General features: G+C 37.8%; 1 protein-coding gene across 20 annotated transcripts in view; it reads left to right on the top strand.

Moving 5' to 3' along the window:
- CLOCK (clock circadian regulator) overlaps positions 1-15229 on the top strand; it is a 65012-nt gene extending 49783 nt beyond the window's left edge. For 18 of the 20 annotated variants that reach the window (XM_030238982.2, XM_030238981.2, XM_030238985.2 and 15 more), the window contains 10 exons: positions 200-347; positions 553-628; positions 1512-1653; positions 2035-2135; positions 3108-3197; positions 4335-4493; positions 5775-5981; positions 7029-7237; positions 7532-7805; positions 9694-15229. In XM_030238982.2, the coding sequence (XP_030094842.2) occupies positions 200-347; positions 553-628; positions 1512-1653; positions 2035-2135; positions 3108-3197; positions 4335-4493; positions 5775-5981; positions 7029-7237; positions 7532-7805; positions 9694-9870 (1583 nt within the window). In that variant the 3' untranslated portion in view covers positions 9871-15229. The remainder of the gene's footprint in view (positions 1-199; positions 348-552; positions 629-1511; positions 1654-2034; positions 2136-3107; positions 3198-4334; positions 4494-5774; positions 5982-7028; positions 7238-7531; positions 7806-9693) is intronic. The other 2 variants (XM_050973358.1, XM_030238990.2) reach the window with 2 other exon arrangements.
- Positions 15230-18361: the final 3132 nt, after the last annotated feature.

Below are 18361 nucleotides of genomic sequence, written 5' to 3' on the forward strand. Positions count from 1 at the left end.
ATGGCATTTAAAATGCTTTATAATGTTGAATAACTGCAAAAGCCTGTGGAAAATTTTTGAATCTGTTCTTGGTCATAGTCTTAGTACTGGATTTAGACATGGGTTTGGGCTATATGAACCTGGGAAATAATGTTCTTTTAATGTTATTGGAGTATTTACAACCTGGCAAAACAGTAAACTTTATTCTTCATCTTTATAGTAATGCAATATGGGAAAGGGAAGTCATGTTACTACAGATTCCTTACAAAGGGACAACAATGGATTTGGCTGCAAACTCATTACTATATCACGTATCACCAGTGGAATTCCAGACCAGAGTTTATTGTCTGTACGCACACTGTTGTAAGGTAGGTTACTTTTTAAAGTAATCCTACTGGTGTGGAAGCTATCTTGATGGTATTTTGGAGGTAGAGAAGTTATAGAATTGTGAAGAACCATTGTGAAACTTCTTGAGATACTTTATAAGCAACATGGGTTTGAGGAGTTTGGTCTTTGAGGTGTATTTTTTAAATCATCCTATGATATAGTGGTCATCTTTGGTTTTTCTTCTAGTTATGCAGAAGTTAGAGCAGAAAGACGACGAGAACTTGGTATTGAGGAATCACTCCCAGAGATAACAGCAGATAAAGTGAGTATTTTATACAATTTTATTTTACATCATCACATACTAAAAATAATATGCAAGTAAATATACAGCAGCAAAAAGTGTTTTGTCCCCAAATAAAGTAATTATTTGATCTCTAAATAATGTGACTATTGAAAATTATCAAAGAAGTCTAGAAAGAGTGTTTAATTCTGCCTATAACACCCTTCTCTTTTCAGGAATTAATGTGCATGTAGTTATAACAGTAATAACACCCTTAACTTTTTATTAAGATCTGATTTCTGCAGTGTTAGATTCCTAAATAAATGGTCTCCCTTACTGGAAGTACCCATAATCTGAAAAACCAAGGTCAACACACCAAGAAGGAATTCACAATAGGAAAGTAGAAGCTGTGTAATTGTGTGACTTTGTCTAACTTACTAAAAGTATGCAAAATTTATTTTGAATTAATGTTCTTAGAAGCTCAATGAATCTTTTCACCTTGTGGATATGATCTGAAATGTTTTAGTCTGACTGTTCAGGAATGTTTTCCTTTGGCAGTTTTACAAGTTTCATCTGTCAGTGCTCCTGATGGCACAAACTCATCCTTTCTCAAAAGAAGAAGCAGTTCACTCATTACACTGTTGTTCAGAGTGAAATGAGTGGCTACAGAAGGAGCTCAGCTCAGTAGTCAGTTTATGGCCTAAGTCTGCATGCATTTTGGTTTCTAGATTTATATAGCTTTGGTTTCCAAGTATAAAAGCCTCAAATAGAAACAGCTTACAGCCATCAAACAGGCCACTACTCCTGCATGGTCACCTGTGTAAGGGGGTTGATTAGAAGCAAAAAGGCTGAGATATTTTCTAACAGAAATATGCATTGTGTACTGGATTAGATAAATAATTGTTGTTTATGTGTTTCTCTTCAGAGTCAGGACTCTGGGTCTGACAATCACATAAACACAGTGAGTCTCAAAGAAGCACTGGAAAGGTTTGATACCAGCCCCACACCTTCTGCTTCCTCCAGGAGTTCAAGAAAATCTTCACATACTGCAGTATCGGATCATTCATGTAAGTACCAACTATTGAAAACAGAATTGCTTTCCTTATGAGGGCTTTCTCTACTTAATTTTATTAAATGCATAACTTGGCAGTTAATGATCATTTTATGAGAAGTGTTCAGGTTTAAATACCCTTTCTGATGGTTCAGAGATCTGCAGACTACTCTGAAAAAGACTTTTACTTTTAGAGTACAGTTTTAGACACTAGTACACTCTATTTCAATCCATCAGATTGCACTCTACTGGTGGATAGTCAGGGGGAAAAAATAGAGTCCAAGCCTTTACAGTTTTTTTAAATTTATTAAAAGCTTCCTGTAATTAGATTATCGCAATAAAGAATTGAGATAACAATTAAGATGTTTCCTTATGTTCTAACTCTCAACATTTTCAGCAACACCAACTAAAATGACAGTGGACACTAGCACTCCTCCAAGGCAAGGCTTACCTGGTCATGAAAAGACTGCGCAAAGAAGATCATCTCTGAGCAGTCAGGTAACTTCAGAGAAGAATGTTGTACTTAAACAGTGGAGTTCACCTTTAAAAGCCATTATTAAATCCATATAAGCTTTGTTTTATTTCTTCTAAAAACATAGTTTAAACTTTAATAGTTTCTCTTGGAATACTTGTCTTAGAATTGCATCTCAGTATGCAACTTTGGTATATACTAGATTTTAAAGGAATACAATAATTAAGCATATATGTATTTAGGTTTTGTCATTAGGATTTGAAAGAATGTCTGCTTTCACTCACACAGAACTTCTTTCTGTGATTCTGGATTTTTAGTACACACACACATTTATATATATATATGTAAAATTGCCAGTGTAGTGCTGTATGTGTCCCTATAGAGAACTCATACAAATTTATGACTAAGAATATTAGTGAATACTTCATATCCTTTCTGAAATCTTGGTAGTATGAGAAATTGTCATGCCTCATGTACTTGGTGCCCGTTTTCCTGTTGAACTAATAAATTCACTTCATAAACAGAATGCGTATTAAAATATGCACTATAATATTATATATAGATTACTATATATTGATTTCTGATAATATAACAGTATAATTATATTTTTTAAATTGCTAGTTTAAGAATAAATCAAAGGTGTCAGCTTTCAAACTTGTTGAAATTAAGACTTCTGAAATATTTGTAGTTGTAATTTCTGTTTTATAGCTACTGCTTATATATATTTTTAGCAGTAGAAAAGTTATGTAGACAGTCTATATATTATGTAGACAGTCTGTTGCTTTTGTTTTCTTAATTCCCTAATAACTAAGGTTAGATATTTCAGGAAACAATTTACTAGTTTCTATTATACTAGAAATAGAAATAATTTACTAGTTTCTATTATACTAGTAAATAGTTCATATAATGCTGTTTTTAATTTGACTCTTAAAGAAATACTTAATGTCAAATATGAAGTTCATTCTCTTATGATTATGGAACAATTTTTTTAATTCTAGTCTTTAAGCTCACAGTCTCTTGGACAACCAGTAACACAGCCAGCAATATCTCAGCCTGCAACTTTACAGCTCCAGTCTGGAATGACTCAGGTATGGATTAGCTCAATTTATTGTTTATTTTTTTTTAAACAGTCTTTTTCTCCTGCAGTAATGGGCTGCCTGTGGCTTGGGTAGATGCACTGTTCACTGAGAGAAAAACACTTTGGATGGCCAGGCCCAGAGAGTGGTGGTGAATGGACTTACATCCACCTGGCAGCCAGTCACTAGAGGGGTTCCAGAGGGCTCAGTACTGGGGCCAGTCCAGTTTAATATATTTATTGATGATACAGACAAAGGGATTGAGGTCACCATCAGTGAGTTTGCAGATGACACCCAGTTGGGTGAGAGTGTTGATCTGCTGGAAGGCTCTGCAGGGGGATCTGGACAGGCTGGATCCATGGGCTAAGAAATTGAGTCCTTTGGTGCCAAATTATTCTCTTGAAATGATTAAATTCTGTAATTTGACACTTTTGCCGTATTTTTTTCTTCCTGTTACTTGTACAGATGTAGTTTTCAGCCTTGTACATTAGCAGCATAGATATAAAAATAGTTAAAGCTAAAATATTTTAAGGCATGAATTTAAAAATCCCTCAACTCAGCTGGCAGCTTTCAGGCATATGCTTATAACACAAGGCTGCTAGGTCTGTGAAATGCCTCTGTGTAATAAGAACAGGATATAGGTATCAAAAGGTTATACTGGCTTGAGGCCTATAGCAGATATCTGAGGGAAAACCAAAGCAGCAAATAGTTTCTCTATGGGCTCAGCCTTTAGCTTTTTGTGCTCTTTGTATGTTATTTGTGTGTTTTAGCTCTGCGTGAATCTTTTTCTCTAAACTGGGACAATTACAATTTTTCAATTTTTAACATGAGAGAGCTTTAACATTTACAGTACCATGTAAATTAATAAGGCTAGATGCGCACACACACACACACACATATATATGTTTGTGATTTGGACACCAGTCAATTTCTTGTGCTATGGAATTCTTTTAGCTCACCAATTCTCATACATCAATTAAATATTGATTCTGTGGTGTTTTCAGACTCATTAATTGGTCCTCAGATTATGGTTTATTAGTAATTTGAAGAGCAGCGCTTGATTTCTTTGCTTCTGTGGAGGACTGTACTTATCTCTTGTGAATAAAATGTAATTTTTGCTCAGCTTTTAATTTATTGATTGCACTACAGCCTGTGTTTCAGTTTTCAGCTCAATTAGGAGCTATGCAGCATCTAAAGGACCAGCTAGAGCAAAGAACACGCATGATAGAAGCAAATATTCATCGGCAGCAGGAAGAGTTGCGTAAAATTCAAGAGCAGCTTCAAATTGTTCATGGTCAAGGACTCCAGGTGAGTTAGTGTATCACTTCCAGGTTTCATCTGTAGAGAATTTAGGCAGCTGAAAAGTGTCTTGGGTACCCAGTTCTACAACATGATCCTCTATATTCCCTGTCAGCTGCCATCTGGGCCTAATATGTCTAAAATCCATAGTACCTGAAGCTGCTGTTCCAGAGGAACTTGATGTTTGCTTCCAGATGTATCTGGAAATGCCCCAGTGTTGAGCAGGTCAAGCCTAGCTTATCATTTAACCTAATGAAATATAAAAAGATGGAGTGGTTGTTAATTCTTGCAAAGTTTTGCAGCCATTAGAATTTTAATCCAAAATCTGCAGGATCTGTTTTTCTCTTTTAGCTCTGAGGATGTTAAAGCCATGTTTCTTTGCTTCTTAAACTGTCCTATCAGGCTGAATGGCTCTACTCTGCATGGTAAACTTGAAGGAGTTACTGAGCCAGAAAGACTGAGGTCTAGAAGGTGCATTACTCAGTCTAGCAGCTGACTACGTGATTTATGATTTTTTTTAAACCAGTATATATATAGAAAACCTATTGGGTTTTTCTAGTTAAAAGACCCAAACAGAAAAAACCTGATCACCGCAAGCTAAGATATATTTTAAGGAAATAATTTAATATTTTCAGTCTGGATTGTGACCAAAGAATAGAAGAAATACTTCCTGGAAGTATTGAGTATGTTGCTTAAACTCTGTTGGAAGAGTGGGAGCTTTTGGCGTGTGCCATTTTCGGTGTTGTGTGATGTTTAGTGTAAACATGCCAGCAGTAGACTGCCTTATCCATGTCTCAAAAGGAGAGATTCACAGCTCTCCATGCAGTGTGGAGATACCTTGTTGAGGAATGTGAAAACTAGAAAAAAATACTTCAGTGATGCACATTCTGCCTTGTTGTAGGCTTGGGCCTAACTTTTTGTAAAGAACATAATATTTTTGTGCTGAATTCTGTTTATTACAACAGCATTGGAAAGTTCAGTATAATCATTGGGATTTCCTGATTGTCAGGGAAGGTTACATTCTTGGTGCTATGCCTGGATCCACTAATTCAGAGATTTTCTTTATCTGATTTAGTGTTACTGAGGAAGGTCCTACAAAAAGAAGTGTCATCTCAAATATGTTTTACATGGTTGTAGACCACATTACTGGTTAGTCTCTAAATGGTGCTTTTTCTTTAAGAACAAATATTGAATTTTAATGTTTAGAACTCTGGAAATTAGGATTCTGATTCTTACCAGATAGAGCTGAGTCTCTGAATACTGACCCTATAACTTGTGGAATTTTTTAAGATGTTCTTGCAGCAGTCAGCTTCTGGACTCAACTTTGGTTCTGTGCAGCTTCCTTCTGGAAATTCTTCAACTGTTCAGCAGCTCACGCCAATAAACATGCAAGGTCAAGTTGTTCAGACTAATCAGACTCAAAGTGGGATGAACACGGGCCATATAAATACTCCACACATGATACAGCAGCAGCCTTTGCAGAGTACTGCAACACAGGTAAAGTTCTATTACTGATTTTGCTGGATTGAATATTTGCTCAAAACCACATCTGGAACACAACAGCTTCCCTGACATTCCCCTTTCTGAATGAGTGTTTGAGATTGCTTAAAAAATAATTGGCAAGGGTATCAGCAAAAGCCTGATTTAATATTAAGTGGCAGCACGACAAAGTTTGTTGGCAAGATTCACTCTAATACTTATAGGACAGTTAAGACTCAATAAGGAAAAAACAAGCAGCAACAAAACCAAACAAAATCCAGGCAGTCAAAACAGATGTGAACTGAGAACTATCTAGGGGTGTGTATTTGTGTGTGTGTTTTGGTGCGTGTGACAAAAGGACAGCAAGAGCAGAGATACAAAGGAACATGGCCTAAAAGCTTAACAGCACTCAACTTATACATTAAACTTTAAAATGTAAAAAAGAAACAGCTCTTAACTTATACCATAAACTTAACCTTAAAATTTAGAAGAGGCATAACACTCAACAGTATGTATCCCTACAGAAGCTGTTTCTTCATGCTGAATACTTCTAATGGGTTTGACCATTATGTATATGGAGACTGTGTATACATGTGATCTCTGTGATCACCCTCCTCTGTACCCTTTTCCACATTCCATACTTCCTTTTGAGATTTGTGAAGAGGCAGACTAGTGATGTACTTTACCATCTCAGTAGTAGGCTAGTTCCAAACTTTCAAGTAAGAAATTCTTGACATTATGTGAACATTTTACTCTAAGTTGGGCACAGAGATGTTAAAGGAGTAAAAAGAGAATTTTGAATAAACAGTATGCAAGTAGCTGAAAAATTGAGGGAAAAAAAAAAATAACCTGAACAGGAAAAGAAGTTTGTGTAAGAGACTCAGATGTCCAAGGTCAAGTCCAACCTCTAAATGCTCAGTCAGTAGAAATACTTGTGTACTTTGAATTAAGAATTCATTTGAATAGAAAAAAACCTGGTGGTTTTGAAGTATGGGCAGTGACAGTGAGGAGAACAGCTGTAATACCTGGCTATTTTCAACATACTATCTCAAATTTTTTTTTCAGCATAATCAACAAAATGTACTTAGTGGACACAATCAACAGTCTTCTCTTGCCAGTCAGTCACAGAACACAGTCTCAGCACCTTTGTACAACACTATGGTGATTTCTCAGCCAACAGCAGGAAATGTGGTGCAGGTTCCCTCTAGCTTACCACAGAACAACAACCAGAATGCTGCTGCAGTAACCACTTTTACGCAGGACAGACAAATCAGGTAAATCTTCAAGACCTATATTTAAGATGACTTTTTATAATGGTATGCTTATGCAGCTGCACCAAATACAAAAGGAACTAAAATAGCATTAAAAAGATGGTGTGATTTGTGTTTCAACAGTATGGATACAACCCTTGAAATTAAACTGCCCAAGGTAACATGTTTGCAGGCTTATCAAAACCCATGTTGTTATAGCAAAATATGGCTTTGAGGAATCTCCTTTTCTCAAGTCTCTGTGATGCTTCATATATTTTTTTTCCTGAAGGGACTCCAAATATCTTTTTCTATTAACAGATTTTCTCAAGGTCAGCAACTTGTAACAAAACTTGTCACGGCCCCGGTCGCATGTGGAGCGGTAATGGTACCAAGTACTATGTTTATGGGACAGGTGGTGACAGCTTATCCCACTTTTGCTGCCCAACAGCAGCAGACACAGACTTTGTCAATAACACAACAACAGCAGCAGCAGCAGCAGCAGCAAAGTCAGCAGGACCATCAGCAGCAGCTCACCACAGTGCAACAGCCAGCTCAGTCACAGCTGACCCAGCACCCCCAGCAGTTCCTACAGGTAATGAATGTAGAGCTGTCTACAAATTTTCCCAAATCCTGGCACTTTCAGCATTGCTAGGTTATCCAGAGGTGCTTTACCTGAAAACAAAGCACTTAAAATAATAAACTGTGAATAAACCAAATGCATGAGGTAAGTTTATTCTGTAGCAGTTCTCTACAATCCTATTACTTAAAGGAAAGGTGGTCTTTCCTGCAGTGTTACTCCATGCCTTGTTCTGTCTTAGATCTTTTTCCCCTTGAATTGCTGTAGCTCGTGGGCCGGGGTCAGGGCAGGAGCAGGTGAGAGGCAGGATCGCAGCAAAGGCAAAGAAGGCTTTATTCAAAAGAACCGCGCGGTTTTTATAGAGTGGTACGATAGATTCTACTCTATTGGCTAACTAACAGAAACATCTTTCTCACACACTGTCCTTGAGAGAAACAGAAAAATAAAGTAGAAAAACAGCACCTGCAAATTGTTTATAGTCAACAAGTTATCACATCTTTCCAGCTCCCTAAAACTTCTCACAAGCTGCTGTGAGAAACGCTTGCCATTTCTCTCTCTCTGTCCCATGGCATCCACAAATTGCTGTTCTTAATTGACTGTAGGATGAAAAAACAGATGTTTCCTTTAGAACAGTTTACATTTTCTTTCATTAACTTTACATGTTAATGCAGTAAGGTATGAGAGATGATGGTTGGTCTGGAAAGCAGCACACACCCAAAGCAAGACATATCCCAGTAACATCAGACATGAAATTCTGTCTGGGCTACAGGGGAGGCTGAGCAGCAAGTAACTTTGTAAGCAGAGAGTAGGGAAGAACCTTGTTTTAGTGGAGAAAGAAGTGAGATTGGGTCAAAAGAGAAGGAAGACAAACCCAAGGAGTTTAGAAATAAAAAATCTCTAAAAGAATCAGAAGGTAGAAGGAATTGATGGAGAAATCTGTTGCCATTTGTTGATTCCAGTTAATTACTGGAACATGTGTCACCCAGCATCTGGAGTTGGTAAAGGATATGTAGTGGTGACTAGAGCACTAGAGGCTGTTTAGCAGGCTTGTAGTGTCTGTCTCTGTTTCTAAATTTAAAAGTTCATACAATTTTGGCTTAATTCTGGTGAAACAGATATGTGAAATATGAAGATCTCAAAAGGTCTGTGCCTCCTCTAGAATTTCGCTCTAGGCGAAAGTCCAGTATTTTTAATACAAACTATTCAAGTGCTAGAATTTGAAGTAAGCAAATACTCTTTAAAATGGACAAAAGTGCCTTTTCTGCTTCTGTTCACTGGGGCATCTTGCAGTCCGATTGTGTAGGTGCAGCAGTTGATGTGCTTTACTCTCCACTGCAGAACATTTTAGGATTGAGATGTCCTAGTGCATTTGTACCCATCCTTCATTGTTTTTATTCAGTAATCTTTTTTTTTGTGTTTTAAGAAGAGTACTGTTAAAACTAAGTACCATTTCCGCAGTAATAAGTCTCCTTCAGAGGGGATGTTGGGGTCTGCAAATGCACCATTTTCTTTGACTGTGCATTTTGTCTGTGGGGAATAAATGTGATCTGTGCCAAATCATGCACTGTTTTTTCATTTGTCTGCAATGACAGCTACCTACACTTACTCAAATAGATTCTTTATGCCCTGCTATGCTTTTATGGTGTGAAATGAAGACAAATTGCCATGTATTCCTATCTATCACCGCAGAAATTCCAAAGACCAATTACAGCTGCTTTATTAATTGCTCAGATGCGCTGATTAAATCTATTAGTAGGAACAAAACCTTGCATTCTTTGCTCAGCTTAACTGGCCAGATCTGAAGTTTATTTTGATTGAACCCTTATAAAAAGTTAAAAAGCAGCTAGGCCTGTGTTTCTCAGTGCAGCAGGAAAAATAATTTTTTTCTATTTTCATGTTTTAGACATCCAGGTTACTTCATGGAAATCAGTCGGCTCAGCTTATTCTCTCTGCTGCTTTCCCACTACAGCAAAGCACTTTCACTCAGCACCACCAGCAGCATCAGTCTCAGCAGCAGCAGCAGCTGTCACGACACAGAACTGACAAGATGACTGATCCTTCCAAAGTTCAGCCACAGTAGTGTGGGCGCTGCCTCTTTCTGAAGCAAACTGCAAGGAGGGGCTGCTCCACAAACAGTTGCACTGAAGCTACAGAGGTAACAGTATGAAGGCTTTCTAGCACTGTGGTGTTGAGATCTACTTCTAACTTCTGGAATCTGTTAAGAAAAGCCACAAGATGATGATGGGGACATGGCCAACTTTGAGCGTTGCCCCAGTTTCTGTGTTCTAAAGGATTTGCTGCCATGTTTTAATTTGTCCAGGTGAAATCTCCAAATGTGACTGAAAAGAGAGTGATGCTGAAAATATTGGTATTTTTATCAATCCTGTACATTTTTAAAGTATTAAAATGGACATGGAGCAATTGTTTTGAATTAGCAGGAAAAAATGCCAGAAATATAGTCCAAAAACCATCTAATTTTTTTTCAGATGATTACAGGACAGTAAATATTTTGAAAATGTTGTGTGAAATCCAGTTCTCTGTTGTACAGATGCTGTAAAATATTGTGTATATGTCTGCATAAAAGGAGAAAGAGCAAAATATTTTATATGATGCATGAAAATGTAATCTGTTATTTGTAGGTTTGAATATGTTTCCCTAAATTCTCACGCCATACTCAGACTAATGTTTTCCTCTGTTCTACCCTTTTGTTTACAACATGATGCATCATTGTTTTCACCCTTAATGTGGGCACAAGTCTCTTGTTTGTGCTTTGTCCGTGATGTCAGGGTTTGTTCGGTGAGGTATAGTGTGTTGGTTAGTTGACTGCTTGAAGTTAAATTATTGATGAAGCTGTTTGAACTGGTGATCATGCATCAGGGTTCAGGACATTCAGATTCATAAATATCATCCATCATTTCATAATGAATTCATCATTTTATTTGAAAAATAGGAATTTGCACTGCTTTCTTGCGGATGGTTTGGAATTTTATTCCCCAAAGCTATCTTTTGATATAGTTCATAGTTGGAAATATTTATGTAAAAGGTTTAAAAAAAATGACAGTAATTTTCAAGAATGTTTCAGTTATAGGAGTAATTTGCACAAAAATATATTTACATTTAATAACCTTTTGGGCACTTTTTAACCACTTTCTCTGTGGTGAGAATTGTAACTTCTTAAACCATGTTGGAATCTTTTTATTCTCCTTCAAAAATTAGTCAGAACTAATTCAGGGTCATTTTAACAACAACAACAAAACCCATAGTGCCTTGATTTTACTTCAGGTGATAATGTTGAACATCTTGAATTACAGTGTCTTGAATCTGTAACCATTTTCAATTTTGAAGTCTTAGCACATTGTCAACCAAACTTGTGTATCTACTTCATAGATATTTCTGTATTGTTTTAATTTTAACAGTGGTCTGGGTTGAGACCATGAATATTTTTGACTGGTACTCCCCCTCAGACAGTAGCCAGAAATACAGGAGTCTCAAAAATCTCAGATCTTTAAGGTAATACTCTTAAAAAAAAAAAAAGGCAAAAAAAAAAGCAAACCTTAAAAGACAGGACTCCTTTTGCAGAAGGAAGAATAATGAGCTGATTTTTTAAATAGTTTTTGGAAGCATTTAAAGTGTGTCTTGGGGGAGATCATGATTGCATTTAACACTACCAGGTATTGATTTAAGAGCTATCACTGAACTAAGACTTCAGAAGGCAACTTCACTTTGTAAAGAAAATAAAAAGTTCCAACAGATATGTGCTATTTAAGTAAATGTTGGTAGGTTTTTATGGTACTAGTTTGTGGAAACCACAACTTCAGAGAAAAATTAATAAATGCTGATAGATCTGATAATTAATTAGAAACAAAAACCAGTAAAAGCAGTTAAAACTAGTGCTAGGGAGAGAAAGCTGGATTAATCTTGAATACTACGGAGGAGTTGAATGAATGTAACGAAATGGTGATGGTCTATTTTGTACTGTGGAACAGGTTGATTGTATTACTGGATGAACCAAACCCGCAGGAGGTAATACCAGTTTAGCCAAGCCTTTGATGCCGTTGGTTATGTTTTGGGGCCAGCCTTTGCCTCTGCACGTGTCCCAGCATTAGACCTCTGTTTTTCCCCAGTCACAAAGCAAATGCTTGGCACCAAAAAGCCAAGCAGTGAACAAGAAAGGAGAGTGTGAGGAACACAGTACCAAAGAGAATCCGATTGCTCTGTGCTCCAAGAAGCCTATTGCAACCTGGAGCAAGGAACAGATGCCAATACCAAACATAGCAAGAAACACTTTCCCTTCTTTACAGGGATTTCTGGCATTCTTCAGACTGGGATAATTGTCAGAGACTTGTTTCTCTAAAGTTCTATGTAAAGAAATCCTGCCTTGCTCTGCTATCCCTACCACTCCATTCCACCTGTTTCTATATGAAGCTGCATTGACTAGAGGTCTGTGCTATCACTTCTTTGCCTAATGGAAAATAGGTTAGATACAAATTTCTTTAACCAATTACAATAAAAATATAGTGCTAAAAAATAAAACTGGGAGAGCTTTAATAGTGCTGTTAGAACTACTGACTAGTGGTAAAATAGGTGTATTAAGCTATTATACTGAGGATTTAATAAATTAGAGATACCAGCCAGACAGTTAATGATGCAGCTTTTTATATAAAAAAAATTCAATTTCTCTTCCCAGTCTCCCCTCCCCAGATACTTTGGTGTGCTGCTATAGGTCTGTCAGTAAAAAGGCTAAACTTGGAGAGAGAAATTAGATGATGGGATAGTGTGGCTGCTGAAAGAGAATAGAGAAACATATGCTTTGATCAAGAAGCTTTTTGTAGCCTCAGAGAGAGGTCATTCAATTACAGAACTACCAGCTAGTAGAGAAAGGATGGAAGATGGGGAAATTCTAAGGAACTGGAAAAATACAGCACAGATTTGAAGAATTCCTGACATGAATCAGGCAAACTTTACAAAGGCAAGCGTGTAGAACTTAGTCCAGATTGTGTGCAAGTATGGAGATGCTTTGTTCACAAGTAGTGACTAAAAAGCATATATTTAACAGGTCTGCAGCTTTCCCTGTTGCTAAATCAATTGCTCAACTGTCCTTGAGTTTTAGTGAGAAGAGGACCAGGCTGTTGCCTCTTTCTTAATCAGCCTTTTGCTTCTGCCGGACTCATTTACTACAGACTTACTTGCAACATCCTGATGAAGAGCACGACAGTGAATGCTGTGATGCTGCAGGTTCTGGAGCAGAAATGTTGCAGAATGACTCTGACAGAAGGGAAGGGGCCTGTTAAGGGGAGGATTGTGAAGAAATGGGCTGGTGATACATAATGGAGTGAAGAGGATGGCATTTGCACGGAGTTTAGGAGGCAGACATTGTCTGCAGTGGGTGAGGCTTTGAAGAAAAGTGTCTGGGATAACTTCAGAGAGAAAAAAGAAAATAGCTATTTTTATATTATATTTAATATATATTATATTTGTATGTAAATATGAAAGGATTCTAGTAGGAGCTCTCCATATGCCTTCCACTTCATCTAGAAGGTTTACCTTCTGCACTACGGTTCCAGTGTGTCACCACCTTCTGTGGGCATCTTGCCTACTGCCAAACACCAAAATTAGTAACCCAGCATCCTTACAAGAAATAGGTTTCATTTCAGCTTTATGTAAAAATTAATAAAGATATATCAGACAGTTTTTCACAGGAAAAAGAAATTATCTTAAGACTTAAATAGCACTTTCTCTTTTTGGTTGGGTTTTTTTTTTTTTTTTTGAGTAATAACAAGCACTTTACTGAAAAGACTATTTGAAAAGCAGTTTATTTCTTTAGTCAGTGAAACTGTTAAAAAGGGGGCGCAACGAGAATTAACACGTAAAACTGTCAAGAGAGACATTTCTGGAAAATGTTTCTTTATTATGGTGATCCTTGAGGTTTAAAGTGCAGGATTAAAAAGGCTTCTAAAACTAGTTGCCTTTGTGTTTTATATGGCCAGGGGAAGGCATTAGGGATGATAGCTTCCTTGGAAGGAGGCTTTTTAAGTTGCACAGTTGCCTATGAGAGAGAATCATCTGGAGGCTCATTTGCCTGCTCAGTAATTCTAAGTGTCCCTTAGGATTATAAATTGTGTGAAAATGTTCTGAAGGTTTAAAGATGTGGCCTTTTTCAAATGTTAAACTCGATTCAAGAATCATTTATATTTTCAGAGATTTAACCCAGGTATTGTTATGAGTGTTTTAAATGTCACGGCATCAGGAGATGTCAAACGTGTCAGATTCATAAGCTTCTCTATTTGAAATAATTATTAAAATTAGATGTACAGTCAGAGGGCTGGAAAATGGTTATTTTGATTAAAAGGGAAAAGAGACTAGTTTTAATAATTAACCTTTTATTTTTTTACTTATCCCTGGTGGAAAAAATTGAAGAGAATGAATTTGGATTAAAAAAGACATATTTGAACAAATCATAGTAGATGAGACAACTGTGAGAGAACATTTGAAATTGTCTTGGTTGTCCATGAGACTGGGTAGTTGCTTTTCCACTACCATGATTTTTAACACTACATTCCTTGTCTTTTTCTTTTTTTGTCTTTTTTAAACAGGTGATTTTAAACTCTGCGATATTTCATGCTATGCCATCTGCATGAATTTTGCCAGCATGATATGCTATATTCAAAGAAAGTATACCTAAATAAAAAGGAAGGGGGGGGGGAATAAACACTGTGTCTGAAAAAAATATTTTATGGCCTAATAACAGAGACCCCAGCTATGACTGAGAGATGCTGCATTAATAGACAATCAATCAATGGTTAATTATTTATGAAACACTTCTGGGAATGGTCTTAAAGATGTAACTGCTTTGAAAGCAGTTGGTGAGCTGTCTTTTTCTAACAAGAAAGGTAAAAAATATTTATTTTCAAATATATCAGATTGAATTTTGAGTTTTTAAGCAGTGTTGATTTCACAGTGTCTTGGGTTTCAGTTTTGTTTTGTATTTTTTTAACTGGCATTAGATTTATATACGTAAAAGAAAACAAACAGAAAAACCCTAGTGCCGTTCATATTGACGTCAGGAAATGTAGATACAGTTCCCTGGTGTTCATGTGACCATTACTAACTGTCAATTTTTTAACTGAATAAATGTAACTCATTTAAATTTTTGCTTTCTGTAGCTTCTAAGGTTCTAGAGGTTTTTTTCTGAGTTGCTTGATGTCAGTTTTATCCAAGTTTCACAGTGAAGCGCTCTTACCCTTCCCACGACTGTACCAAAGGCACTCTCTCTCCCCCACCCACAGAACTGACTTGTGAGAAGTTGCTTGATGTCACTTTTATCTTCTCTCCCCTACCCAGACAAATGACTTGTGAGATTTCAGTAAAATGCATACTGTATTTTTTCCTTGTCTTCTCTCTGTATCTCTTTATAAACTGATGCCCCACTCTAAAGGCTAGAGACCTCTGATTTGTGTATTTACTGCCTTGGAATTTACTCACACAGCACTTGACTGAGTGTGCACAACTTAAAACTGCTTTCATACCTTCATGTCCACTGTTCCTGTTCTTGCCAAAGGATGGAGCAGCACTGCAGCAGGTTTGGTTGGGCAGAGCCCTTCCCTCGTTTTCTGTCATGGGCAAAACACACCTCTCTAAACTGGTGCCACCACTCCCCTCCTGGGGTATTCCTTCTGCTGGTGAAATGTCAAAGAACAGTATTTTAAAAGGAGTAGAAATGGTCTGAAATGTTGGCTGTGCTGCTGAGCAAGGAAGCAGAGACTTGCATTTAGCTGCAACCACAACTTGTTGAAAGGATGTAGCTCCTGCCTGGAAGAGTTGTGTGATAATATGTAACCTGTCAGGGTGGTCTGACCCTCTTTTCACTCATCAAACTGTAAACATTAATAATTCCAAATTAATTAAATGTTCAGGGAAAGGTGGGCGGGAAGAAAATTGTGTAATTGAAACTGAATGCCTGGAGAAAATGATAAATACAGTTAGCCATTTTTACAGGCTACAGTACTTTCTTTTTCTGTAATATCACACTGGATGCCCAGAGGAAGATACTGATCTTTTGCTTTTGAGAATTAAATAATACTTGTGCAAGCTGTATATTACTTCTATATGCCATAGGGCTCCTGTGCCCCTGGAGTGAAACAATATCAGCTGTAGAAGTGCTGTAGCTGTAGTTAAGAACTGTCACCACCCATCAGTGATAAGACTGAGAGCATTTATCAAGCAAGATCATCAATTTTCTTAAAATCGAACTTTGGAAAGAGCAGTACAGTTTACAGAAAACTTACCATGAAGAAGAGTGGTAAATACAACTGCTGCCACACCTGTAGCAATTCTGTTAAATGTTATTTTGCTGTCATGCAAGCTTGAAAACAAAACTCATGTTTATAAGAGAATTAAGCTGTTAAGTACTTGTAAAGATTAGCAATCCAAAGGTTGGTTGTACTTCTGACTCTCAGGCATTAGTGATATAAATTCCAGATTTCAGCTGTTTGAGGTTAACATAAAATAGCAAGAGCCTTACTGGCATTCTTTGTAGCACAGTCTATCACTGTCAGACCCTTTGGCAAGTACGTTCTCCCTTGGGAAGGAAAAGGAAGTAATCCCAAAGAAACGTACAGCTATCCCACTGCCCACGTCAGTGGGAAATGCTGCAGACATGACCTTGCATCTCCATTAGCAGAAGCCTGTAGCTGCAACCTGCCAAGGGTGCTGACTTCAGGGGCCATACAAGGTCATCTCTAGAAAAATGCCACGTCAGTCCAGCAAGTGCCATTACATCATTATTTCCATGGCTCTGGAAATTAAGAATAACTCAGATTATATTAGGATGAAACAGTCTGATCCTCTTGATTTAAGATGAGATTTTGTTTTTTACATAGACAGTGTCTGGGACAAACGTGGAAGTACACTGAACTACCAACCTCTTTCTAGAAACAAAACTGCTCACGTAAATCCAGTGGCAGCGTTCCAGAGCCAGCCTGGGCAGGAGGGGCAGGTGAGATGAGGGAGAGCCTCATCTCAGCTCGCTGCCTCTTGCAGTGCTCAGGAAACACAGCCCCTCTCTTGAGGTTTTCCAACTTGTTGTCTGACTCATAGATCTCAAAGCAGCAAGCCCAGGCACCAGCCCAGCACACACACACCTGCTGGCTTTACCCTAGGAAGAGTGGGTTTGCTGGTGATCTGCTCCTGTACTTTGGTTCAACAGGTTTCCTTTGAAAAACTTTGTCCTGGCAGGATGGAAGATTAGTTTACTTTAGTCTTGGCTTATTGCACTTTGCCATATACAAAGTAATGAGGCAGGCTTTATCTAAGGATTGGGAATAGGCACCTTTGAAAATAATCACAAGCTTTTCTCATTGTAAACATCTCAGTTGATGTGAGAATTTTCCATCCCAGTAGAACTGACCCTCATCTCATTTGACTCCTATTGTGTGGAAGTGAGGAACTGCGGGCAGTGTGCACTCGCAAACCTCTGCTAGTGCAATGTGTAGTCAGAGCTGCAAATTCCTGTTTTAGCTGCTGCTTTTGAGGTTCCTTTAGCAGCAGCTGCAATCAGCTGCATCTCACCCCAGCAGGGAAAGCTGCAGGATGGATGGAAACCTGTGGTGGACAGTTGCCTGCTTCCCACGTTGCGGACGCAATCGTGTGCAGAGCCTTCCCTTCAGCACTTGAGCTCTCACTCAATGCACTTCACATTCTCCAGTTACAAAAGAACAAGAAAGCACACAGGATTGTGGCAATCAAGGCTTCAGCTGGTTACATTATATATAAATGTCCATAAGCTCTATATTGCTTTTATCTCAAGTATCCAGGTGTTTCGAGACAGAACAGGAGCACACCCCTCTCAAGAAGTCTGATAAAAACTGCTAAAATCCCAGCCCCTGCACCAGCCAGCAGGTGAGAGCTGGCCAGCAGGTGAGAGCTGGGTGCAAGTCCTTTGAGACACTGTGGAGGGACAAGGCCAAGTCTGTGCTGGAAACTGCACAGCAGACACAGCACTGCTAAGAACATATCACTGGATCCCTGCATCACCTTCAACAGTCTTTCCTTATGTCCCAGCTTGATTCTTTAAACTGTGAAAAATTCCAACAGGCACTCGACAATGTTAAATCACTGTCACTAGTAACAACTACTGAAGCACCTTTCAAAGCTTTTACTAAAATTTCACAAGCTATCTAATTCCATGCTAGACTTCCAACAAGTCAATGTTCATGCTTTAAAAAATTAAAAATCAAAAAGCTACTCTAGCAGCAGTATTCAAACCAACCTGCCTAGCTAGTCTTTGAGAGCAGCCAAATACATTGCTATGACTGGGCAAAAGCAGTACTTGACATCTGTGTAAGTTGGTAATAGTAAAATATAGGTGTGGAAGTTGCAGAGATTTGTTCTGCAAATCCTCTACAATCTCTTGAAGAGCTTCATTCTCCTGCTAATCCTGTGATCCTAACTTTTCATATCAAAAATAGCATTAAGCAGCACACATAAACTTTGGGAAGCTTCTACAATTAGAGCACGGATTGGCTTTTTTCTTCATGGCGAACTGGGTTGGCTTTTTTGATTTTCAGAGAAAA

This window comes from Serinus canaria, chromosome 4 (genome assembly GCF_022539315.1).
Source record: "Serinus canaria isolate serCan28SL12 chromosome 4, serCan2020, whole genome shotgun sequence".
In the NCBI taxonomy this organism is placed as follows: domain Eukaryota; kingdom Metazoa; phylum Chordata; class Aves; order Passeriformes; family Fringillidae; genus Serinus; species Serinus canaria.